Raw genomic sequence first — 25,417 nt, 5'->3', positions numbered from 1 at the left:
TTCAAGCCCATTGATATGTGGAGCTTCTTGCTCTTCTGTGAATTTATCATTGCAGCTGGGAATAGCTGGGATTCATTCCTCATTTGGCCATGGACTCCCATGGCTGTGGTTTAACTTATTCTCTTCCTAATTTCATTTGGGGCCCCTTTTACTATTTTTCTAGTTTCTGTTCTCACAAAACTGAGCTATTTGATTTATTTTGGAACTGGGAATTTTCTGACTATTCTTCTACTGGAAAAAAAAGACATGCATCATTCTACTTATTAATAAAGTGAATGCAGCCCCAAATGGGGCTTGCTGGAAGCACCGACCAACTGATTAGAACTTAGCTTGCAGGGCTTTCTGTATTGCTTCTGTTGCCCCTGCGGGCAAAGAAAGCAGGATTTGAAGCAGCCACCAATTAGCTGATGCTGCAAATCCCACTTTCTTTTCCCACCTGATTTGAAATCAAAACCACACAGGGAAATGAAGATACTTCACCTGACTTCATGGTGAAACCAGGTGGTAGAAAGGTGGGTATTCCCATTCACTTGCCAAACTGGTCTACCTGCAGGTGAAATCTGGATCGGGATTAATAATTCTAAAATGTTTAGCAAATATGTTACCCCAGTAGACAGACCTCACATTCCCATTGCTTCCTGGTGCTTTAAATTCTCTCCCACCTGCTGTTGGTTCAAAGTCCTGTTACTGCTGCGCTGACTGGGCTCTGTATATTCCTCTGTCTCTCATCTTTCAATACACAAAGGAAAAGAACGCACAAGAAAAACTGTCAACATTCCTGATAATGCCTCTTCAAATGATTAAAGGTTGGGGAAATAAAAATATATTCACTCAGTGACAAGAAGACATAAAAGTAGGTGCTAGGAATGATTCCTTGGGGAGATAATTCTGAAAGTGGGTCACCACAACAGAAAACAGCTTCAGCCCTTTGCTCAGCAGGAGTTGCTTTTCAGCTGATGCACCTTTCTGGATTTCTCAGTGCCAATCAGCCTGCAGCAGCTGGGCCCAGTTCATTTTCCTCCTGTCAAAATTCAGCAGTTTGATCTCTTTTCCTCTGCTGAGGCAGAAGAGCCTTCCCAGGATCTCGCCAAACAATTCCAACTTTCAGTTTTGTCTTCTAGTCCCGATCCCTCCTCTCCTTCTGATGATGATGATCATATATTGGCTGGAAGCAAATAAATAAATAAAAAGAATCCATTTCTCCAAGTGGTCTGCACACAGGAGCAGTGTAACGTTAGACCCATAAACTCAGTGAAAAGAAGAATTGGTCCCCCCCCCCATTACTTTTGATGAAAGCAGAGCCACAATTGTAAAGGAAAAAATTGTTAGAAAATGATTTAGTAGTAGTGTCTGTGATAATTTTGCCTTCAGTTCAGCTAGCATAATATATATTGGCTGCAATTCCCTACTATCTCTTGTCTGAACGATGGGCTATAATAATATCTCCAGACATATTTTGCCCTGCAAAAAACCCCTAGTCTAAAATACTGGGGAGCTGCTACCAGTCATGGACCAGAGGGATGACTTGGTATGACAAAGCTACCTGTGTTCCTACCAGACATGTGCTTTTCTTTCTTCTGTATTGCATAGACTCTGTAGCAAGGGTAGCTAGCATCAGCATCTGTTCGTCTGTCTGCCACTTTCCCACAAAGTTGTGCCCTAGTTGGTTCACAACAGATCAGGTGAACAATTAAGCGAAACAAATATATATGAAGCAGTATCATCAGTAAATAAATATAAACAACAACAACAAAAATCCATATAGGTTTATATAAAACAATGATTTAATTTAGCAGCTTAAAACTAAGAAGGAAAGAGGAATGAGGCCTAACACAGAAACTATACACATTTTTGTATGTTGCTTTCAATAATATATGCATTCACAAACACTTTACCTTAGTATATGCATTTTTGTAAACGTTACCCGAGTGAAGAATTGCTGTACAAAATTCAGAAAAGTGGGTGGCTGTGCTTTTATGGACGGTGGAGCTTCAGTTTGGGAATTATTTTTGGAAAATGTGAAATCAGTAGGTTTACCTTTAAGTACAAACTGTATTAAATTTCTCCGCCATCCCTAGTGCCACCTAAGCCAGTTGTAGAGTTTCAGCGTTAGCCTGCCCTCCCCATCCCTCTGAAGATCTTCCCTCCGCACTCTGCCAGTCTTATTCATTATAATTGTGAGATTGGATTGTATCCATTCCACCTCACTTGTCGCTGATGCTGCATGTAAGTTAAGCGTGTATCAGGAATCTCTTCAGTTCCTCTCAACTGTTTAAGCTCAATCGCTTCCTCTTGCCTCTGCCCCTCTTCCTAGCCATTATGTCATTACTCTGATTGTAGGGAAAGGAATAGCTAAATCACATTCAGACATGATTTTGATCTCAAAAGTTATTTTAAGATCCACTAGAAGAATTGGGTTGGAGGGGTCACTTTTGAAATCTTATTTCCATAAGCGAGAGAAGCTGTGACAGCCTCTAGTTTTATATATTTCCTCTGAAAATGTTACAGGCTGCTGATGTCATTCGTGTTGCCTGGCAACACTTTTTTTTCTAGTTCAGAGACTGGAGTCCTCATTAGGGTAAAGTAGATGGTTTTACTGATGATTTGAGAATAGGGAACTGAGAGTTAAGCTCCATGAATCTCTTTTATAGAAAGAATAATCCTTTGCAAGATTTAAGGCAGCCACAGCGGAGCTTTTGTTGCAGAGAGGGCAAGAAGCAGTTTATAAAACACTAATCCCTGCTGTAGATAATTTTTACCCAACTAAAATAGTTAGCAGCCCAATCAGTCTTTTTCATCTTTATGGTATTAGTCTGACTAAAGTAGAAACAATGTTTTCTGGACACGATTAAATTGTAAATGAGATATGCAATTACTTTTTGTAACATCAATTTGCATCTAATGTCCACTGTGCAGCATTATAAACATTTGCAACAGAGAAAGCTAATAAGATACTTTGATTGAATTAAAACTGGGAAACACATATTGTAATCAAGTGCATGAAAAAAAAGATTGTGTCTTTATTATGCAATGCATGATACATACTGGAAGTAAATAATGGGAGAGATTTCCAAGGTGATTCTTTCTCCCTTAGTCTGAGGAGAATGCTGTAGTTCTTATGCCTTTCCTTGCCTACAATGTAGTAGTTGTCTGACTGCTTGCCTCTTCCTTACATCTTCTGTGGGGCAGGGCTGGAGTCATGCATGCTATGAAAGAAGGGAGCCTGGTTGACCCAGAAAGAAGAACAGGATATAAATGTACAAAATTACAGTTTGAGACTTTTTGGATTAAAAAGCAAATGAATATATGGCTTGATCGTCTGTGGAGGGCTTCCATGTTTTAAGGCGGAAAGTAGGGATGGGAATGGAGAAAAAATGCCCTGTTGCCTCCCCCCACTCCTCATTTTTCCTATAAGGTTTGCTCAACTTAATTAGCAGATTCCACAGATTGGCTGATGTGGAAGGATACCGCAAAGGACCAATCAATAGGGAACAGATCCAGTCGTTCAGTTGACAGATGTTCTATTGCTTTACACAGTGAGGCAGAAGGATGCTGCCTTCAGACCTTTAATGCTCCTGAAACATCCTCTGGCTTTTGCTTCATGGGCTTCAACTGCATCCAGCCTGCTTCAGCGAGACTTCCTGACTCCCAGGCAAACACCTGGCCTTTTGGCTCTAAGGAGCATCCACATGGCCGCTCTGCTGGAAAATGATTCACAATCAGGACCTCTTTATAAATAATGTTATCCGTATGCGGAGATACACATGGGTCTTTTACTGGAGATGATCTGAATATATGGTGTGCAGTGTTTTCTGCACAGCAGATAGACGGTTTGTGCAGTAGGTGTGCATATAAACTGCCAGTAATGTATGCTACATGTGACAGAAGAATCGGCCTTCCATATATTACAGCATAAAACTGCATTTTCCCCAACACCAGATGGTCATCTCTATGTTTGAAAAACCTTACTCGTACAGTAGGGAGTTATCCTTCAGAAGGACGAATGTTTCTGCATGGTGACTAGCCTGCTCTTGTAGTGATCTTTTGATTTGTCAGTTTGTTCTGCAGGCCTTTTCTAAGGCTTCATAAAGTGAGCGACAGAAATGGGGCCCAGAAAAACCAGCCCAAGTTAAATCCTGCTTATTTCAACTAATCAGAGTGATTCAAGCAAAGTAGCTGGATCGGAACTATAGTTTTTCTTCCTTCGGGATTTCGTTGAGGTCATTTTTCTCAATCTGTATAGTGGGTAACAGTATAAAACATTTTAACGTTCAACAAAATTGTGCATATGCTGTAATCACGCTTGAGGGCAGCATGAGAAGGAGGCAACAGGGTATGTGCCACCCTGTGGGCTGGCAGGGTGTCGTGAGGAATGTGCCCCCCTAAAAACTGTGCCCGGGGTGACAGCCCACCCTGCCCACACTGTGCCTCCTATATCCAGTAATAACACCTGTGCATACATCAGTGTTGCAGTGGTTACCAACCCCATCCCAAAGCATTTCTGTATTGGTACAGAAAGTCTTCATGCGAGGTTGGAAGTATATTCCCCTGTAAAATGACTAAATCCACAAGGAACTGTACAGAAACAAAAAGGTCTGCCGCTGAAATGCTCTGCTGTTTTAACTGATCCGTGGAAAACTAGTTTCAGGAGCTTATGAGCCCACTAAAATTAGCACTTAAATTTATGGTACTTACTATAAAAATCATATCTGCCGTGCAGTACCCTGAGAGTAGAATTATTTCTTGCATGAGTTAGCCTCCTATTGATTTTTCACGGGTGCCATAGAAGTGGATCAGAGAGCCATAGCACTGGTACCCTCAGGTATGTTGAATACTAAAAATAGAACATTTTGTACAGCTAGCTGAAGAATATTCAGTTATAGAGTAGCTATGTTTGGATATCCTTACTATCTAGAGAATGGAATTTGTTTTTGAAAGGAAATGAAACAAAATGACATTGGAGAAGTATGTTGTTTTAGTGAATTGATAGACAGCACACTAATTTAGTCTCTCTTGGTACATTTAACCTTTATTAATATTTGGGATCTTTTGATTATTGGCTCGTGAGGAATCCTGCGAGATTTCCTGTGTATATAGCCTTTAAAAATATGACTTTCAATAATAATTTATTGCCTTTGCTGACAGAATCATTGCTTTGCAGTTGTCGTAGTGATTGTCTTGCCATTAGCTCTCTGATTTCTGACAGCTTGTATGTGTAACAGAATTAACTGGAGTCCACAAAGTGTTTTTTTAATAGTGATAACAAAGTTACTAATAGTTCTTTACTTGGCAGGCTTTTATCAAGGTAGATTTAGGGAGCAAGAAACCAAGTAGGCTAGAGCAGGGGGCTGTCGAAATTGCTGTGGGCACTACAAAATACCCATTTCCTAGACATGCTTAGCTCCTTTCTCCTAAACAAAACAAAACAAAACACTTGGTCAAAACAACTACATTGGCCACTAGCCATTATGACTGCATTGTCCCTCCACTATAGGAAAATATGCTTATGTTGTGCTTATGCTTATGTTGTGCTGCAGACATCCCATAGGCAACTGACAGGCCGTTCGTTATCTGAACAGGGTAGTGGACTATATGGGCATTTGGTCTAATCCAGCAGGCTTATTCTGTTCTTAAAATGGGGGGGGGGGAGAGAGAGAGAGAGAGAGCAATGAGAAATTTACCTTTTCCTATGCCACCAGTGAAGTTGTAGCATAATTTGATTGAGACCGCTGCTGTTTTTCAGCATCATGCTGTTAATAAGTTCATTAAGGACGATTTCATCCATTCTAATCCCTCGGAATGGAATAATGGTGTCTTTTTCAGGCCACACATGATCCTTGAATCATCTGTTAGCCAAACCTGCTTTCTGCTTCAATGACAAAGTTGATATTTATCAAACATCTTAACTAAAATTACAGTAGTGCTTTATTGACATTCACTGGGAGCCTGCTAACAGCTTGAGGGTGGTTGTTTTTTAATGACAAATCTTGAAATGAATTTAGTGTGTGTTTTAATCCTGCTCTGAGGAGGCAGGATGGACTGTGCTTTTGATTATGACAGTGATTTCTCATTACAAAGTTCTCATTACTTCCATGTTGTTATAAACATACAGCATGGTCGTGAAAGAGATGCACCTACAGATTTATGCCAATGGATTTGTAACCTTAGGATAAGGAACCTATATATCTAGGATAAGGGATCTATAAGGAATTACCCTAAGTAATTAAACAAGTCGCTTTAAGACTAGAGGAGCTTGAGGCAGTAACAATGTCCATTAGGTCAAAAGGTGCTATTTTTTACTTCCCTGAAATTGGAGTGAAACTGATGATTGCTGAGACCTATTTACATGTACTGTCTTAATGTACATGTAAACTATATTAATGTTGGGCACAGCTTTCCTAACCTGGAACAAGGAGATTAAAGCAAAAGAGCTGCCACTGTCTCCAAAGCAAAGGCTGGCAGAGACTAACCATCAACATCATGTTAGTTGTGATGGGTAGAACTACAGCAATTTTAGGAGTTGCTTTATAAACCAGAAGGTTCAGCTATGTGAATTGGTAAATTTAGTCACTCAATGTAACCTTTCTATATATGTATTACAAAAGTATGCTTGACTGCCATATGTTTGCCTAAATCAGGCATCCCCAAACTTGGCCCTCCAGCTGTTTTGGGACTACAACTCCCATCATCCCTAGCTAACAGGACCAGTGGTCAGGGTTGATGGGTATTGTAGTGCAAAACAGCTGGAGGGCAGAGTTTGGGGATGCCTGGCCTAAAGGCTTAAAGGAGTTCCACTGGAAACTTCTGTTGCTCAGATCACATTGAGACAAGTGTCTGAGCTTTCCATTGGCTCCTACTAATTTCTTGGAAGCTTATGGGTTGTATCACAGAACTTTAGTGTATGCTTCAGTTTTCTGTTTTCATCATTCTTCTTGTTCCTTAACTCTCTCATTGAAGCTCCATGTCACCTTCTTTTGCCTTCCTCCCACCTTCCTGTTTCTTTATTCTTGTCTATGTTCCATTCCCCTCCTCTCTGGGTTTCACTTCCTTTTCATCTCCTCTAACTACTGCCTTCTCTCTCTCCCCCTTTCCATTTCTCCTTGCCATTCATTCATCCTTCTTTGATCATTTTCAAGTGCCTTTTTAAGGCCTTGTCCCTGGCTTATGTCTTCTGCCCTTTCCCACTTAAGACTCTTCAAGCTGTGGCATTAGCAGCTTCTGCTGCTCTTATCTCTCTTGTTTGAGATTCTGACCCCTTGGGCAGCTTTTCAAGCAGCACAGCTGCCTTCTGAACTGGCCTCTAGTGTAGATTGCCTAAAGGAAGGATTTGGTTTTTTGAATTTCCAATTTGTCCTTGGTTCATATTCAAGGTTCTTTACTTCTTCCTGTGGTGTGATGAGGCATGAACACGGAGGCATCTTCAAGAATGGGCAGTGGGTATGGCCTAATAACTGGAAGTTTGCAAGTAAATGGGTACAGTTGGGTGAAAATTCTGAACTTCTTTAATTTTCCAGAATGATGCTATGTGACAATGGAGGAACTTACCGTATTTTTTGCCCCATAGGACGCACTTTTCCCCCTCCAAAAATGAAGGGGAAATGTGTGTGCGTCCTATGGGGTGAATGCAGGCTTTCGCTGAAGCCTGGAGAGCGAGAGGGGTCGGTGTGCAGATATCCACAAGCCTGGGGAGCCTGTGGGAGTTCCCGCCGGGCTCCCAGGCTTCGGGGAGCTCTCCGCAAGCTTGGGGAGACTGGTGCGACGTCGCTTGCGGATAACAGGCTTGCGGATAGCAACCTGTTCTGGGGGCTGGGGTCGGGGGAAGCTCGGGCTTCCCCCGCCCCAGCCCCGTGCCTGGGGGGGAAATAATTTTTTTTTCTTTATTCCCCCCCCCCCAAAACTAGGTGTGCCCTATGGGCCGGTGTGCCTTATGGGGTGAAAAATACGGTACTACCTTCCAAGAGGAGGAAAAGACCTCTCCCCTAAATTTCACTGCATTGTTGCCAGGCGATTCTGACTAGTAGCTGCTGTGAATATACATCTGGGAAAGGACAAAAACCCCAAACAAATAAGCATTTAGATCAATATACAAATGGCAAAGTAACCAATTTCCAAAACCCCAGCTTATTGACAATTTGACACCTTTGGAAACTAGTCATGAGAGTCGAAACAAAATTGAAAAATTCCTTCCAGTAGCACCTTAGAGACCAACTAAGTTTGTTACTGGTATAAGCTCATACCAATAACAAACTTAGTTGGTCTCTAAGGTGCTACTGGAAGGATTTTTTAAATTTTGTTTTGACTATGGCCGACCAACACGGCTACCTACCTGTAACTAGTCATGAGAATGTCACAGATACTTATCAGTGTTCAGTTTGCACTTCATAAACTTAAAAACTGTCATTCAAACTTTGCTTCAGGTAGCAATTTCAATTCCCTCGTAGCTTTAGAGGTTTAATTTAAATCCTTGCATAATATTTTCTCCCCTGCCCTGCACCACCAAGAACTCCTTGTTGCAGGAGCCCTGAGAAACTGATCTTAACAGGAGTCACTTAAGCTATTAATAATTCTGGCACTACCACCAAGGCAGACGGGCATGTCAGTGATCCATTGCTTGCTCTTTAGTTGTCTTTTTGAAGCCAAGTGAAATTGGTAGCATGATTCATGTGCTTTCCTGAACTGATGTCTGCTTGAGATGTAATTTCACAGGACTGGCCAGATGAGTCTCCTTGAGATCCTTTAGGGCAATAGCTCCAATTTTATGAGAATCCTTAAAGTTGACTTGCCATCTAAGGGCTGCTTATAGTAATATATCACACATGCTGTTTTCTATGCATCTAAGCTCAATGGACAAAAGCAACTCAATTTCTACACAACCACACATTGTTGATTAGATAGATTTTGGTATCTGCTCAATGCAAAAATGGGGGCTAGCTATCAACTATGTGATATATTCTGTTTGAGCTCATTTTGTTTGTAATAATGGCAACTATCATTAACCTTGCATATAAGGACATTTTCTTATAATGTGGGTCTTAAAAATGCTTGGTTGATCAATTAATATTAAGTCATTAACTACCGATCTTATGATATGTTCTGCTTCTTGTTTTACAGAAACAGGATCTCCAATAACAGCTTCTTGTGTTGGCTTAGGAAACTCGCTAACTCCTCCCTCAGGACAGACAGGAAAACTGGTGCCTGGATACAATGGTAAAGTTATTACAGTATTATTATTATTATTCCTGTAGAACGCCCTCCCATCAAATGTCAGTGAAATAAACAACCATCTGATTTGTATAAGACATCGGAAGGGGCAACCCAGACATTTGTAGAAGACATCTGAAGGGGCAACCCAGTCAGATGGGTGGAACAATAACAATAACATGTATAACATTATGATACAGTATTAGCTTACCAGCTCTAAGAACCACATGATTCCTCACAGGGTGCAATACCAAGATGACATTTAAAGCTGAAATGCTGCTGTATTTAACAGCTGAGGACCAAACCCATTATTGATCTGGCTTCCTTGGCCACTTTAAATTTTTTTTGTTCTGTAGCAACATCTCCATTTGTCAGAACACACTTCAGACAAGTCCTCATCAAAACATTTCCCCCCCTGTTCTCAACCTGCTGCTGTCCAGTTTGGGAATTACACCACGTCCCAATAATTCCCTAATGCAGCAATAACCTATATTCATCATTGCTAGCAGGCATAACAGACTGTAGCATGGATGGGTGTTGCTTCCATTTTCTGCTTGGAAGTCACCTTGAATGAACCAATCCATATGGGCCGCTACATGTGGGTCAGTAGTTCTACAGGCACAGAAGCCCAAGGAAGTCACTTATGGGCTGAATTGAGGGAGGAGATGAATCCAGAAGCCTGAGGCCACTTCTGCAAACACAAATCTTACCTTGTACATGACCCCACCTCCTGGGCAAGTTGGGTCTGCTTGTGAAAATGGAAAAGCGACTGTTTTATCAGCCTAGCCCAAATGTTCACAGACACCTTTGTATGTGGAAATGCTTCTTGATGAGCGTAGATTTTGCTATTTATGGCAAAGCTAGGGCAGCCTCTGCATATAATTGACTGCTTTTAATTAAAGGGCTGCCACCGTGCTGTTTCTATTGTGTAATTATTGGTGATTTTAAACTGATTTTATATATGTATATAGGTTTAATTCTATTTTTATCAATGCTTAATTGTATTTTAATATCTTTTTTTACATTTTTAGTTGCTCTTGTTTTTATCTGTAAGCTGCCAGGGAAGGCGTGGTATAATAATAATAATAATAATAATAATAATAATAGGAATATGTGTCCAGAGTTGTTTCTGATGTTGTACTGGGTACTTTGTGATTGTGGAAACTCTGGGTGATAGACCATTCCCACACCTTCCTGCAGCCTTCCTCCTTGGCTAGGGGGACCCTCCAGAGCAGAGAGTACAAGGGGAGGAGAAATGGAAGCTGCCTTGTGTGAAATTGGATATTGTTCTTTGTACATGCATCAGGAGTGCCAGCAGAAACATACACAGGAGGCCATGACACCAGAGGGCAATTGTCCTCATCAAAACTGCCATGTACTCTGTAATGCCCTGTTTGAGAATATGAGCAGTGAACAGATGTCCCCATTTCAGATATTGGTTTTTGATCTCTGTACATTAAATAGCACTTGTGTGTTTTATAGTGTGTAAAGATGTTGCTAGCTAGTCTAGTCAGTGATCCCCAGAAACATTTTTTTTAGTGAAAGCAAATGCCCATTGAGCTCCGCAAGTGTCTAGCTGTTTTTAATTTAAAGTTACCTGCTTTCCACTTATACCAGGAAGGCAGTCTTCTGCAGAGGCTGATATTTGAAAGGAATGCTAAGCACATTATCTTTAATGTTCAGCATTAAAAAAAAAGATTGCTGTAGGAAATGTAGGCTTTGAATCCGTATGAAGCATGAAAGGCAGTAGCTGCCTCTAGCCAGGAAAACAACTGAACAGAACATGTGCAACCGTAAGATTAGGAAAGCTGCAATATTTTCATAACCAGAATTATGGTTTGACCAAAATTATCTAGGAATTAACCTGTTCTTAACATGTAATTGATAGTGTACTCCTATTCATATTTACTCAGACATAAGTCCCATTAAGTTCACTGGGACTTACTATCAGGTAAGTATTACAGGGTTGCAGGCTGAGATAACTGTAAGATCAATTTCACTTGCCTGAGAATTGCTCAGTTAATTGGAAAGGAAAGAGTTGACTGGTTTTGTAAAACAAAGAAATAGGGCAGGATAGATGAAGGTTGAAAAAGTGCAATGTTTTCTTGCCCTTTATTGGCAGAAGAACCAATAATTATGAGGTGGAAACAAGATCAGACTTGGTGCATTAAGTCAAGAATGAATGTGGGGCATGTACACTCCTTTTCCACTCACACACTGGGTTCAGCGCTTCTAGTTAACTTTAAACCACAGTTTCCCATTACATCCAAACTAATAAATAAGGTTTTGCTCTACAGCAGATAGGAATGAAGTGAAAAGTGGGAGAAGTGACTGGTGTTGGGCTGAGACAGGAAGTGCAGTGACTGTAAATACATACCCTCTGGGCTCTATTTGACCTTTAAAGACAGATGAAATTAGGTGAAAACTGCCACTTTTTGTAAATTGCCATCTATAACCTCCAAGTGCTCTTTAAACTGCATCAGCTCCTGTGTAGTTGTCTGTGCTTGTTGCTGTGCCTTGCATCTTAAACCACTCTAAAAATAAGGTCTCTCTTGCCCTCTGATAAAGGTAATTTACATTCCAGCTTTGTCCAGCCTTCCTCTGAGTTGAATCTGTAAATGAAAACTAATTTTTCAGTCTGATCTGCAAAAACAAGAGCCCCAAGATAGCCTAATTGGGCACTGCAAATGTTTTGTAATTGCTTTCCTCAAGTTGTGTTTTCCATAGCAATTAAGCTCGAAGCTTTCCTCTGTCTTGAACCCTAGTAAAGAGGGGAGGGGAGGAAAAAATATATTTTTGTGAATCCTTTTGTCTTTTTTTCTTGCAGTGATGATTCTGGATGATGACAAGCAAGCTGTAAAAGCGAAGACTTTAGGAAATATTGTGGTGAAGTAAGCAGCCCACAACCTTTCAAGGGATTAATGCTGTAAAGTAGACGGAAGGAGTGAGCCAAAACACTGTGATATAATTGAATACTGAATGAATATACTTACTGATACTGACCACAAATATTACCCCTTTAGCCAGTAAGATTTTCTACCACTCTAGAGTTAAAACAAATTTATTTTGACACACGAACTTCCCCCTCTTTTGCTCAATTAGGGGCTCTTTGCAGAGGCTGCTTGCTGCTTCATTGATCTGTTGCAGCTTCTGTAACAGTACCATTGGAGAATACTTGAAAGCCAATCCTCATTCCATGTGGGAGCTTAATTGGATTGAAAGAAAAGGTCCAGGCTTTGAAAGATGCCATTGCAGAGAGGGAGAACTGGTTTTGTAAAGGCCAATTTCAGCTAGTTCAAATTGTGAGTGTTGGGTGTGGTGTTTCATTGCTTCTGAGTCCAGAATTAGGGTGTACCTCAAGCTACTCTGGTTCCTTCCTCTCTGCTTCTGAGAACTGTACCATCTTTGTCATTGTTATGGCTGGTTGGCTTCCTAGAGAGAATGTAATCCACAGCCTAGCACAGGAGGTCCTCTGCGAATTTCTGGGGCACAGCCTGCGCTCTCTTCTCCAGTACAGACCTGGGAATCTGGCAGGTTGCTGTCTTTATGAAGTCCCACTTGTTAAGCCCCCTTCATACATTGGTCATGATTAACTCCAAACTTGGCTGCACCAGTGGCGCTAACTATTCTGATGTTGCATGGCTTCCTTGACCCTGCCTGCATTTTCAGATGTTGAGCAAGGGGCACCTATGTTCATAGACCTCCACATGTATAGGTTTCTACAGATGGGGTCTAGTTAACACAGGGTTCTTTGGAAACCTAGGCATATGGAGGCTTGCATGCATAGGCTTCCTCTGCTCAGACACTCATGCTTAAAGCATGAATGTCAGGACCTGGTGGGATGGAAGCTGCGTGGCATTGGAACAAGGCTCTGTTGCTCCTTTCAACTTCTGGTGTCATGTCGAAACATTTAACTTCCCCAGGCCTTTTAAATGGCTATGCTTGTTCTGCACTATAATTTCACAATTCTATTGCTGCCTCTCATTGCTTTTAATTCATTATGAATGTTGATTTTTGCTGTATTTGCTGGTGTGAACTGTTTTATTTATTGCCCCAGAAACCATTGGGATGAAGGGCAGTCTAGAAATGAATAAATGAATAGACTCCTATAGTCCCACACACATTTACTTGGGAGTAAGTCTCATTTAACTCAGGCTTATTGCACAGTATTGTTCTGTCTGTGCTTCAGGGACTTTGGCATGTTCTCTCATTGAGAGTGTCAAATTTCCCCCCACACAATCTGGTACGAAGGAACAAAATTTTCTGCATGAAAAATTCACCTAGACTACCAATTCTGACATTGTTTTTCCTCATGTCCTGCACACTCCTAATGGAGGCAGAATTTATGTAGGAACCAACCCATTATTTTTCTGTTGTGGTTCTTTCATATTAGCCTATGATTCTATTATTTTGCATCTCCAACCTGGTAGGTTCATGAAAGAATAATATCTTGCATAGCATCTTTACACAATGTGAGCTGGGTTTCTCACCTCCTTTTCTGCTTTCCTACCTGTTTTTCAGTTTCCACTGCTTCTCCTTAGGAGCTCACTAAGCTTCTGCTACCATGGTACGTGCTATTTGCATTTTTTACCTGATTTGCTGGTAATACTTGAGGTGACTATCCTTTTGCTCAGCTGATTATCACTGTTTTAGCTTCAGCTTTTCCTATTTTCTGCATTTCTGTTGCTAATTGACAGCAAAGCACATGTTTAACTAATGCTCGGAGACATTATTGCTTTTATAGGAGTTGTCTGTACAATGTTGGATCACAAATGCAACATCTGTGGCTGCTTTACATCTTATCTTTTTTGACACAAGTGCCAATCGAGGCATGCATGTAACATGCATATGGAAGCACCTGTGGCTGTTATCGAAACACAGTGCTTGCATTTGCACTTAATGTTAAGCCAGACTTCCAGACAGAATGAACTGCATGCTGGTGCTTATTGCCCAGTTTCTCCAACTTCACTCATCCCCTAGTGCAAACAGGATAAACAAACCAGCAGTAAACCAGAGCTTCAAATTGGTATCAGTAATGCCTTGTTAGGGATTCAGAAACCATAACCCATGGCTTAGATGTAATGGGAAGCCAAGGTTTCCTAGTTGGCTATCTCACTTATGGCAGTAGAGCAGCAAAGCAGCATGCTCATTCCTAATAACCCGCAATAAGCCATTCTGGTTTATTGATTTATGCAAATATGGCCACTAGGCTCTTACTGGTGATGAGTAAATTCATCACAGCACTGTACTTTTCAGTGAAGGGGAAGGTGCTTCCTCCCACATCAAAGTTTAAATATATATAAAACTTGAATACTTGTTGGTTTTCCCCACAGGAGAAGGTGGATTGTAAAGGCAAGTCTCTGTGTGTTTAAGTGTGCATGCAAAACATTTTTGCACCTTTTCAGTTGCTTGTCAAACATAGCTGGCAATGTTTGTATGCATTCATTTTTTGTTATCATTAAGGCCTACACAGTGTGTTTAACAAAGTGACTGGCATGCTGCCAATTGCTTAAATATTAGACAAATCTAAGGTACCCCCCCACCCAAAAAAGACCCCCAGTTTGGTATGATACTTTTTAAAAAAAATGTAATCACACCCTAATGTTTCAAAGGGAGGCTAATTCCAAAAAAGCTATCCTGAGACAGTTTCTTTTTTTGTTTTGCCGTTGTACAAAACATCTATGATTTTTTTGGGGGGGAAAACTTGCATGTTCAGAGCATCAGTAGTTAGAGGTGCACACTGGTTTAACAGTTCTAAGGAATAATGCTTTTCCATAATTCTCCATGTTGACAGACAGGGTGCAACTTCAGTATAGTTTGTGTTAGAATGTAAAACTACTATCCAAAGCTTTAAAATGCTGGACTAACTTTGAAATTAATCTCTAGGTTTTTGTGGGTTTTTTCTTTTCTTTTATACTAATAAATGCTGAGTGTAAGCTTGGCCTTTCAGGCAGTTGATTTTCTGATGATTTCAGGAAAGGTCTTAATCTTAAAGTGTCATGTTGCCTTCTTTGCAGCATAGCAGGCACCACACTTTCTGCACATACTGTCTCATTCCTGATACAAGCTAACATTCATGTCACACTAAACAAACCAATTAGTGTCTAGAGTGCCGCAGGAATTTTGACTTTGAGAAACCTCAAGAAGCACTTTGTAAATATGGATGGAGGAAAAAAATCAGGGTTTGTGGGGTGTGTGTAATGACACATTCTTCTAAGACTTAACTATTGCTAAGTTTTAGCACAAGCGGTGTGCCAAATACAAAATGTCCTTACAAACTTTTGCATTTTCAGTTATGTATGCATATCTATTCTTGTTACACTTGATGTGACCCTGTTGCAAATCACCAGATGGAATTAATTTCACACCTTTTTTATTTCTGCTCTATTGCATGTCAGCTTTTAAAAATTATTATTTTTGGAATTCATACGGGTGAAAGTCTGTGTGTGCCGAGAGGTGATGGGCTCTCTTACTTAATGGCTAAGCTGAAAGGAGCAGAATAAAACCAAACAAAAAAGCCCCAGGGGAATCGTTAATGGCTCTGTCAATGAGAATTGTCCTTCCTCTCTGTCACAAGGACTTTTTAGACAGTTAAATAAATCAACGGTGCAACTATGTTACCGGTTATGAATTACTGTCCTGTTGGTACCCTGAATGCATACAAGGTAACTTCTGTTTCCTGAAGGTTTCATTTAATACAGATGCATCTTGACATGAGATTAGAAGTTAGGAAACATTTTATTCTCAACTCTGTTGGAACTGACCATTGAGCCTGCTTCAACAGGAATTAGAACCCAAGGTTCAGTGCAGCCGAGGTACCTCTTATCCATGGGTAGGCAAACTAAGGCCTGGGGGCCAGATTCGACCCAATCGCCTTCTAAATTCGGCCCGCAAATGGTCCAGGAATCAGTGTGTTTTTACATGAGTAGAATGTGTCCTTTTAATAAAATGCACCTCTGAGTTATTTGTGGGGCCTGCCTGGTGTTTTTACATGAGTAGAATGTGTGCTTTTATTTAAAATGCATCTCTGGGTTATTTGCGGGGAATAGGAATTCGTTCATCCCCCCCCCCCAAATATAGTCTGGCCCCCCACAAGTTCTGAGGGACAGTGGACTGGCCCCCTGCTGAAAACGTTTGCTGACCCCTGCTCTTATCCTTCAGTATTGTGCAAAGCACTTGAAACATTTAACCACCTTTGGAAGCAGTCTTCTCCCCACTGCTCCAGGAACACCAAACAAAGGTTGTGTGTAATGGTATCGTAGTGAGCTAAGGGGTTTTGTGATGACGGAACCTGTGGCTGTAGATGCCTGAAACGGTTATGATATCATAGAGCTTTTCACAAGCATTCTTACTTGTCAGCGATGAAAGCTATTTGCAGAGTGCTAACAGTCTCCTGCGAAAGACTGTAAAAGTCACCCGAGTTGACATTAAACCTCACACATTCCCTATCCCTAGGAAAGGAATATGCAGTGTGGGGAAAAATGAGGACTGATGCTGAATGGGAAGAGATAGAGAGAGATGCTAAGGGGACAAGGGAGCCAGAAATGGGAATGTCAGTGAAATGAAATAAGCTGTCATGTGAACGCAGCCTCAGGAGGGACTGTGAACTGTTGAAGAGAAGAGGGTTGTTTGAAAAAGAAGCCTAAAGTGCCCAGGAAGCGTAGGCCAACTTCACCCGGGGTGCCCTTCCTGATTAAAAGTTTGCGTTGTCTTGGGAGTGTTATTCCCTCATTAGCTTTGTTTCTATTTTGTGGCGGTGAATTAGATTATAGGCAGAGTGTAACATACTCCCAAGAGGAATACTCCCTTTTAGGGGGACATCTCCTTGTATTTTTCTACAACAAATTCTAAGGTCATAAAAAACATGGCTGTTATTGTTAAAGGAAGTTTGAAGAATATTGATGGGTTATCTGGAAAACATCAGTTGATGCCGTTTGCAAGCCATTGATTTATGACAGTGTCAAACAGAAAAGTGAATTCAAGGGGAGCCTTCCCCTCCCTCACTTTTTTGCTGAGATAAATGGGAATCTTTCTCATGCTCTCTGCCACAAAAAGTGTGCCTCTGAAGTTTTGTCACTTAACTACAGTGGTACCTCGGGTTAAGAACTTAATTCGTTCTGGAGGTCCGTTCTTAACCTGAAACTGTTCTTAACCTGATTTCTGTTCTCATCCTGAAGCAAAGTTCTTAACCCGAGGTACTATTTATGGGTTAGCGGAGTCTGTAACCTGAACCGTCTGTAACCCAAGGTACCACTGTAGTTAAGTGACAAAACTTCAGAGGCTAAGGGAGCTTGGCCACTCTCTTTTTGCACCAGGATTTGCAAGTTTAACTAAACACAATTCTCCTGGGCTGTACCTGAGAAGGGAAGTCAGTGCCACCAGCTCTTTATGGTAGGGATGGGGCATCTCAGGCCCAGAGCCTGAACTGCAGCCCTCCAGACCTGTCTTGCCAGACCTAGGGACTCTTCCCAGGATACAGCCAGTGGGGAATTGAGAGGCTCCCCTCTCACACATACCCATAGCACTAAGCAGTTTCTGGGAAATCTTGTTGCTTATATATGCCTCTGGCTCTTGGGACATATTGAGAAACATGCACAGACAGTTGACCATGCACATATTGCTTAGTGGGTCTGGCTCATCTTTGTTCTTGTCAACTGGCTTATTACCTGCATGCAGAGACACACAGGTTTTAAGCAATCTGCTTGTTTTGTTCACATGTAGTTCACATCTACTGCAGGTGTAGTCATGTTTTTCCATGTTGGCAGACTCTGTGAGCACTGTATTTGTAATATTTTAACATCTGTTTTCCTTTAGTTAACAACTAAACTATTTTTAAACTATTTTTAAAATGTAAACCAACACATAATATTGTGAATGGTGAATTGATGCTTAATCATAGATCTTCACCCCCCCCCCCCAATAATGCTGTGCTTCCAGTTTAGGATAAACACTGGTGTTATAGGTGTTTTTACACAGATTAAAATTGAGGATTCAGTACAAAAAAAAAGGTAGATAGAATTGGGAGATTTGTAAGTGCCTGATTAGCTTGCACATTAGGTGAAAATATTCAGTATTTGTAACAGGGGTGGGGGTGGGCATTGTGTCTTATGATAGGAGAATGTCTTTATAGTATAAGAAGCTACCATAATTTCTGCAATGGATTTGTTAAAAATAGGTTTCATCCCCATATCTGTTTTTACTATTATGGGAAGGAACAAAGTAAATCCCTGTATCTTCCAAAAGTATTGTGCTGACTTGAGCAGCAAAAAATTAAATATTTGGGTTGGAACTGATTATTAGCTACATGTGTGACATAAATATTGCATATTCTTGATCAGAATGTTTCAATCCTTGACCAGCTCCACTAGACTTGTAAAGATAGTTGCTTTTGGCTTCTACCCTTCCAACACATTTCAGGAGATGACTTTTTTTAAAACAACAACAACCCTTTAATCACCATTGTGTAATAATCTTGTAAAAACGATCTGTTCTCCTTGATAGCCTTGTTCCAATTTAATTTTGTGTGTGTGTTTCTGTGTTTGCTTTTTTATTTAAATAACAGGCTGCCTTTGCCTCCAGGAGCCTTTCTGGGCCTTTGGAAAAATGAGGATCTGTACAAGGAAATATACTTCCAGAAATTTCCAGTAAGAGGAGTTAAAATGAACTAAATATGTAGTAAGCTACCTTTGGCTCTCTAGCATGAAGTGATGCCATATTTTGGAATGCTGTTTCCCCCTCTGATTGACCATGCTGGCTGGGGTTGATGGCTTCTCAAAGCAACTGGAGGTCAGCGTGTTGCTTACCCTATGTAATAGAATAGATATATTTTGTAATGCCCAAGAAATACTTTCACTCCCCTTCTCCATAAATGCTGTGCACTGTAGTGTAAGAATCCCATTCATGCCCATGTTTGCATATTCTTCTTTGACTCTTCCACACGTCCTTGCTAAAGGCCAATTGGCTTCCTATGGGATATGCAATGCTGGCGTGGTGAGATAGCTCAGTCGGTAGAGCAATGACTCTTAACCTGGAAGGTCGTGGGTTCAAGCCCCACACTGCGCAAAAAGATTCCTGCATTTCAGGAATGACCCCAGTGGTCCCTCCCAGCTCTACAATTCTATGATTCTATGGAAATTGCACATGAGGCAAACAAGGTGTGTGCTAAGCAGCTCTATGCTGTTAAGAACATAGAGTTCAGCTGGATCAGATCCAAGGCCTTTCTAGTCTGGCATTCTTTACCCACAGTGGCCAACCCAATGCCTACACAAAGCCCATAAGAGTGGCATGAGTGCACTTCAGAGGCTTATCTCCAGTATTAGAGGTAACGTCACCATCAAGATTAGTAGCTGTTGTTTTGTGGAAAAGCTGCTATACGAGATGTAGCCTGTAAAGCCTGGACAGGAACCTAGGATTATTTTGGAGTAATGCCAAGGATGGGCATGGTGGCAAAAGTGGTCTAGATCTTTGGTAATTTTTGTTGATGTTTCTGTATTTAAGGAACATCAATAAAATGAGCAATAAACATTTTTTAAAGTATTACTGATCTCAAATATTCTGATATATGTATATTTTCCTTTCTCCTCCTGCTTTTGCTCCCAGGGGTACTATAATACTATGGATGCGGGCTATATGGATGAAGAGGGCTATTTGTATGTGATGTCTCGAGTGGATGACGTGATCAATGTTGCAGGTCATAGGATTTCAGCAGGTGCAATTGAGGAGGTAAATGCAAAGCGGTCTGTAAAAATGCTTTAAAAATGCATGTTAAAACTCCAGCTAAGATTTAGATCACCAGTGGAGGCTGTTTCTACATTGCTGCTGCTTATGAATGGTATTAAGGTAATGTGTACAAAGTCACTTTTGTGTCCTTCCTGTTCTTGCCCCTAGGCATTTTAACAGTGAGAACAGTGGCATACATTTTAAAAATCTGACTAACGAAGTACAAAAGGTCTTGTGTTATCCAACACAAAGGTGTGTTCTTTTGAAACTTATCTGAGTGATTTGTGGCCTACATTGGCAACTTCATAACTTCAGGAAAGCGCTGATACCAGGGACTGGATTCTGAGCTCCCTCGCTGTCTGCAGGCCACTGTGACAGGGGAATGGGGCCAAAAACCTACCTGTGGATCACCTGATGTCACTTTGATGTCAGGCACTGTGGGTTAAACCACAGAGCCTAGGACTTGCGATGGGGTGAGTTCCCGTTGCTCGGTCCCAGCTCCTGCCAACCTAGCAGTTTGAAAGCATGTCAAAGTGCAAGTAGATAAATAGGTACTGCTCTAGTGGGAAGGTAAACGGCGTTTCTGTGCGCTGCTCTGGTTCCCCAGAAGCGGCTTAGTCATGCTGGCCACATGACCCGGAAGCTGTACGCCGGCTCCCTCGGCCAATAAAGCAAGATGAGCGCCGCAACCCTAGAGTCGGTCACGACTGGACCTAATGGTCAGTCCCTTTACTTAACTTACTCTACTTTACTTACTTTACTTTTAACTTTACTTACTCTCCCCTCCATGCTACAAATAAACATTTTTCCTGTGCTGATAAGACTTGAATTCAAGCTGTGTCTGCAAATAAAGAATTGGAAGTATACTAAGGTAACACCCACAACATACATTTAAAATACGTGGCTTCTCCCTAAGAATTCTGGGAGCTGTAGTTAGTTAAGGGTGCTGGGAGTTGTAGCTCTGTGAGGGGTAAAACTACAGTTCTCAGGATTCTTTGGGGGAAGTCATGACTATGAAGGTGGAACATATGTGGTTAAAATGTATTATCACCATCAATTTATTATGAAGGGACTGTACAATAAAGCCCAAAAACTCTGATACATTGAAGACAAAACTAAATCTCTGAGCAAAGATCCATATATCCTGCTAAGATAGCCTACCAGAATAAAAATGTATTTATTTGTTCTTGGAAAATGCAGATAATGGGTAGCTGTTCATATCTCAACAGGAATGCTATTCTATAGCATTCCAACTTATTGCAGAGCAGGCCTCTGGATATTTGGAACTTACAGGAGAAACATTCCCGCAGACCACAGGGATCTGCTAAGTATATAAGGGGTAAAGTGGTCTCTCAGGTAACCTGGTCCTGACACGTATGTTAGCACCAACACTTTGAACTTGGCCTGGTAGCAGATGCATGGCATGGAGGTGACCTAAGAGTGTTCCTGATTCTTCCTTTGCATCAAAAGGTTTGGCAGTTTTTGAATCTCACACCTTGTAATGTCACTGTGCAGGGCCACAGAAAAAAGGAGCTAAATTCAAAAAGTACCAACTTTTTGATGCTTGAACTTTTTTGTTCCTTGCATCATATATGATGGGAAAGGTTGGCATGGTTTGTCTGAGATGGCCTGGTGGACCACCCACCAAGTCTTGGCAGGCCTAATCAGGCTGGGGGTGAGGGACTAAGGTTCACCACAGACTTATATACTGTCTTATTTCCAAATAACTTGAATAATAGTAAAATGAAAGTAAAGGTGTAAAGTAAACTGAATCCGGAAAAAGAAATGGGGTAATGAATGCCAAGGGAATAAATGCAGCAACACAATAATGCTTCCAGGCAAAGAAAATAATTAGAGCAGATGAATGAATGAAATAAAGGGCCTATGATGAGACACAGGTAAACAAATCATTACAGTAATCCAAATAAGATAAAATTAACGAATGAGCTGTGTCAATAGGTGTAAGGGTGATATTAGTTTCCTGAAAGAAGTAAGATGTTGGCAGTGATATTTTAGGAGAAATATTACTAGAAAGGAGAAGAGCCACACAATATGACCTTGATTCCAGAGAGAAGGAGATATTGGAGTGATACCAGCAACAGATAAATCAAGAACCAACATGGGGAAACCAAATAAACTTATTTTTAGATAGTTTAAGGAACTGTATCCAAATCCCAGAAGAAATAGGCAGCAAAGAGGGAGAAAACTCTTATATGATGATGGAGATCTAGAGCAGGGAAATACAGCTAAATTGAACCTACCTAAATATGATAATCAGTGCTAGGGGAATGGATGCAGGAACTGAGACAGCGAAACCTGAACCATGAAGGACACCCAAAAGTAAAGGGACAAGGGTGAAAAACAGCACTCACACCGACTCATGACTGACAGTAAGAAAACCATTAAAGAATAGAACAGGATTAGCCAGACAAAAAGAAAGCAGCCTCAAATACTGAAGGATAACAAAGAACAGAAAAAATATACATTGAAAGTAAAAAAGAAATGTGAAGATGAGGCAGTTTATCAAGACAAATGAATGAAAACTACATTAAAAAGGACCTAGTGTAGTGATGTATGGAAGTGAGAGCTGGACCATAAAAAAGGCTGATCTCCGAAGAATTGATGCTTTTGCATTATGGTGCTGGAGGAGACTCTTGAGAGTCCCATGGACTGCAAGAAGATCAAACCTATCCGTTCTTAAGGAAATCAGCCCTGAGTGCTCACTGGAAGGACAGATTGTGAAGCTGAGGCTCCAATACTTTGGCCACCTCATGAGAAGAGAAGACTCCCTGGAAAAGACCCTAATGTTGGGAAAGATGGAGGGCACAAGGAGAAGGGGACGACAGAGGATGAGATGGTTGGACAGTGTTCTCGAAGCTACCAGCATGAGTTTGACCAAACTGCGGGAGGCAGTGGAAGACAGGAGTGCCTGGCGTGGTCTGGTCCATGGGGTCATGAAGAGTCAGACATGACTAAACGACTAAACAACAACAACAACAAAAGTGTAGAGAGTGTAGAGAGCCAGTGTGGTGTAGTGGTTAAGAGCGGTAGTCTCGTAATCTGGGGAACCGGGTTTGAGTCTCCGCTCCTCCACATGCAGCTGCTGGGTGACCTTGGGCCAGTCACACTTCTTTGAAGTCTCTCAGCCCCACTCACCTCACAGAGTGTTTGTTGTGGGGGAGGAAGGGAAAGGAGAATGTTAGCCGCTTTGAGACTCCTTAAAGGGAGTGAAAGGCGGGATATCAAATCCAAACTCTTCTTCTTCTTCTTCTTCTGTAGTGATAATCAAGACTTTGAGAGAGAAAACACTGCATACACATTGCTTGGAAACAAAGAAGAGAAACCAGGTGGCAATTAGACAAACCCAGTGAAGTCATCTATGAGGCTAGAAGCCATAACAGAGAGATTCAAAATTATACTAACAGGAATAATAGAAAGTGAGCAATCTGCTTAGAAAATATGAAGGCATGACACTGAGCAAACAAGTAGAAGAACAGAAGAGCAGAAAAGGAAGAAAACAGCCACGAGGCTGTGACAAATGGTGATAAATAAGAAGAGCTGATCAGAAGGAACTCATGAATGAACTCGCACTGCTTTATCAAAGGCATGTGCAAAAACTAAGAGATAAAAATAGACAAGAAAGAAAATGAGGAATAAGCAGTGAATTAGCAAGGGAATAAAAGTGACTAGCCAAAGCAGCAGCAACAGAATGAATTAACCGAGAAAGATAAATAAGATGTGTGTGAAGCGTATAGATAAGAAATTGAGAAGTCATGACTAACGGCACAGGACCGTGATATATGAAGAAAAACGTAATTGAGAAGTAATCTATGGCTGACCTGGGGAAGAATAATGGGAGCAGAAAGACAAATCAAATGTACATGTTGAAACAGAGTTAAATGAAGAATCCGAAGCATCAATAATTGGTGCCATAGAAACAGCAAACAAAAGAGGATCAGGAAAAAATAGTCAGGTTGTCAAGGCTGAAAGTTGCAAAATTCTTAAAACAGTCAATAAAAGAAACGCATCAAGCAAGAGAGTAAATTAAAGTAAACGATGTTCAGAGGGAGGACAAAGAGTACACAGCGAGGAGAACACCACAAGGGAGTAATTAAGAGTACCGGTTTCCCAGGCAGCAGGGAAGAATCGGCTCCCCAGGCATATTTTGTCTAACGTATACAGTGGTACCTCAGGTTAAGAACTTAATTCATTCTGGAGGTCCGTTCTTAACCTGAAACTGTTCTTAACCTGAGGTACCACTTTAGCTAATGGGGCCTCCCGCTGCTGCCACGCCACTGCCAAGTGATTTCCATTCTCATCCTGAAGTAAAGTTCTTAACCCGAGGTACTATTTCTGGGTTAGCGGAGTCTGTAACCTGAAGCATCTGTAACCCAAGGTACCACTGTATCTTATTGCTGTAAGCCTCTTTGAGACCTCCATGGTGAAAAGCTGGATATAACTTTATTAATTAAATTAATGCAAAGTTAAACCCATGCATTATGTGGAAGCACCTCCCTTCAATACCATCACATGCTACTCCAAGAACATGGCCAGATAATTTAGACCCAGTGACAGTTCCTTCCCATGTGAGCTTTGCTTGCCTGCTGTGTAGAGCTGCCTGCAGTATCTATGCACATTGGAGCACTCATAAAAACAGACCATCCTGCTAACCACTGTTCAGCCCCACTCCTGGTACCGTTCACATCTTCACAAAATGGATATACAGTGGTACCTCGGGTTACATATGCTTCAGGTTACAGACTCCGCTAACCCAGAAATAGTGCTTCAGGTTAAGAACTTTGCTTCAGGATAAGAACAGAAATCTTGCTCCGGTGGCGCGGCAGCAACAGGAGGCCGCATTAGCTAAAGTGGTGCTTCAGGTTAAGAACAGTTTCAGGTTAAGAACGGACCTCCGGAACGAATTAAGTACTTAACCCGAGGTACCACTGTATATGTATGGGGTCTGAATCTTAGTGGAGCATTATTTAACAGAGACCCACCTTTTCTCTTTTCTGTGTTAATTTTCTTGGATCCGGTTTTTAGGGGGAAATGTCATAGAGCCACTTTAAGGTAGGTTGAACTTTTGGTTTTTAAAGAAGTGTTAGGAAACTTACTCAAAGCTCTCGCTGCTTGAGGGGGAAGGTAAGGGCACAGTTATTTTTATTTTTACAGCTTAATTGCTTCTCCATCCTCCTTGCAAAACAGGTGTGAGGTGGTGATAAACTGACGCCTTATTATTATTGCCGAGTCTGTATTTTTAGGAAAAGAGAACTTGGGCTAAATTAGTTGTTTTGTGGATTGTGCTTTATTGCAGTGCTGCCTCCCTTGTGGTGTTGAAAAAGCTATTTAATTCCCATTTTTTGCTTACCATACAGTGGGTGGCAATTGATTGTTTTGCTGAATGCACAATAAAGTTGTTTGCTGATAAATAATGTATCAACTTTCTGTCTGTCTCTCCTGTTTTAAGGATGACATTAAGTGATAGTTTGATCTACAG

General features: G+C 41.1%; 1 protein-coding gene and 1 long non-coding RNA gene across 6 annotated transcripts in view; both read left to right on the top strand.

Moving 5' to 3' along the window:
* ACSS3 (acyl-CoA synthetase short chain family member 3) overlaps window positions 1-25,417 on the top strand; it is a 68,111-nt gene that overhangs the window by 27,530 nt on the left and 15,164 nt on the right. For all 5 annotated transcript variants that reach the window (XM_080971480.1, XM_080971479.1, XM_080971478.1 and 2 more), the window contains exons 10-13: window positions 9,112-9,207; window positions 12,029-12,092; window positions 18,764-18,845; window positions 19,801-19,923. In XM_080971480.1, the coding sequence (XP_080827606.1) occupies window positions 9,112-9,207; window positions 12,029-12,092; window positions 18,764-18,845; window positions 19,801-19,923 (365 nt within the window). The remainder of the gene's footprint in view (window positions 1-9,111; window positions 9,208-12,028; window positions 12,093-18,763; window positions 18,846-19,800; window positions 19,924-25,417) is intronic.
* LOC308457572 lies at window positions 13,754-16,269 on the top strand. Its single transcript, XR_013977008.1, has 2 exons — window positions 13,754-13,883; window positions 13,928-16,269. It is a non-coding gene; the product is annotated as an uncharacterized lncRNA (long non-coding RNA).

Source organism: Podarcis pityusensis (assembly GCF_964106645.2).
Source record: "Podarcis pityusensis genome assembly, chromosome: 10".
In the NCBI taxonomy this organism is placed as follows: Eukaryota; Metazoa; Chordata; class Lepidosauria; order Squamata; family Lacertidae; genus Podarcis; species Podarcis pityusensis.
This window is presented reverse-complemented; position numbering and strand designations above follow the sequence as displayed.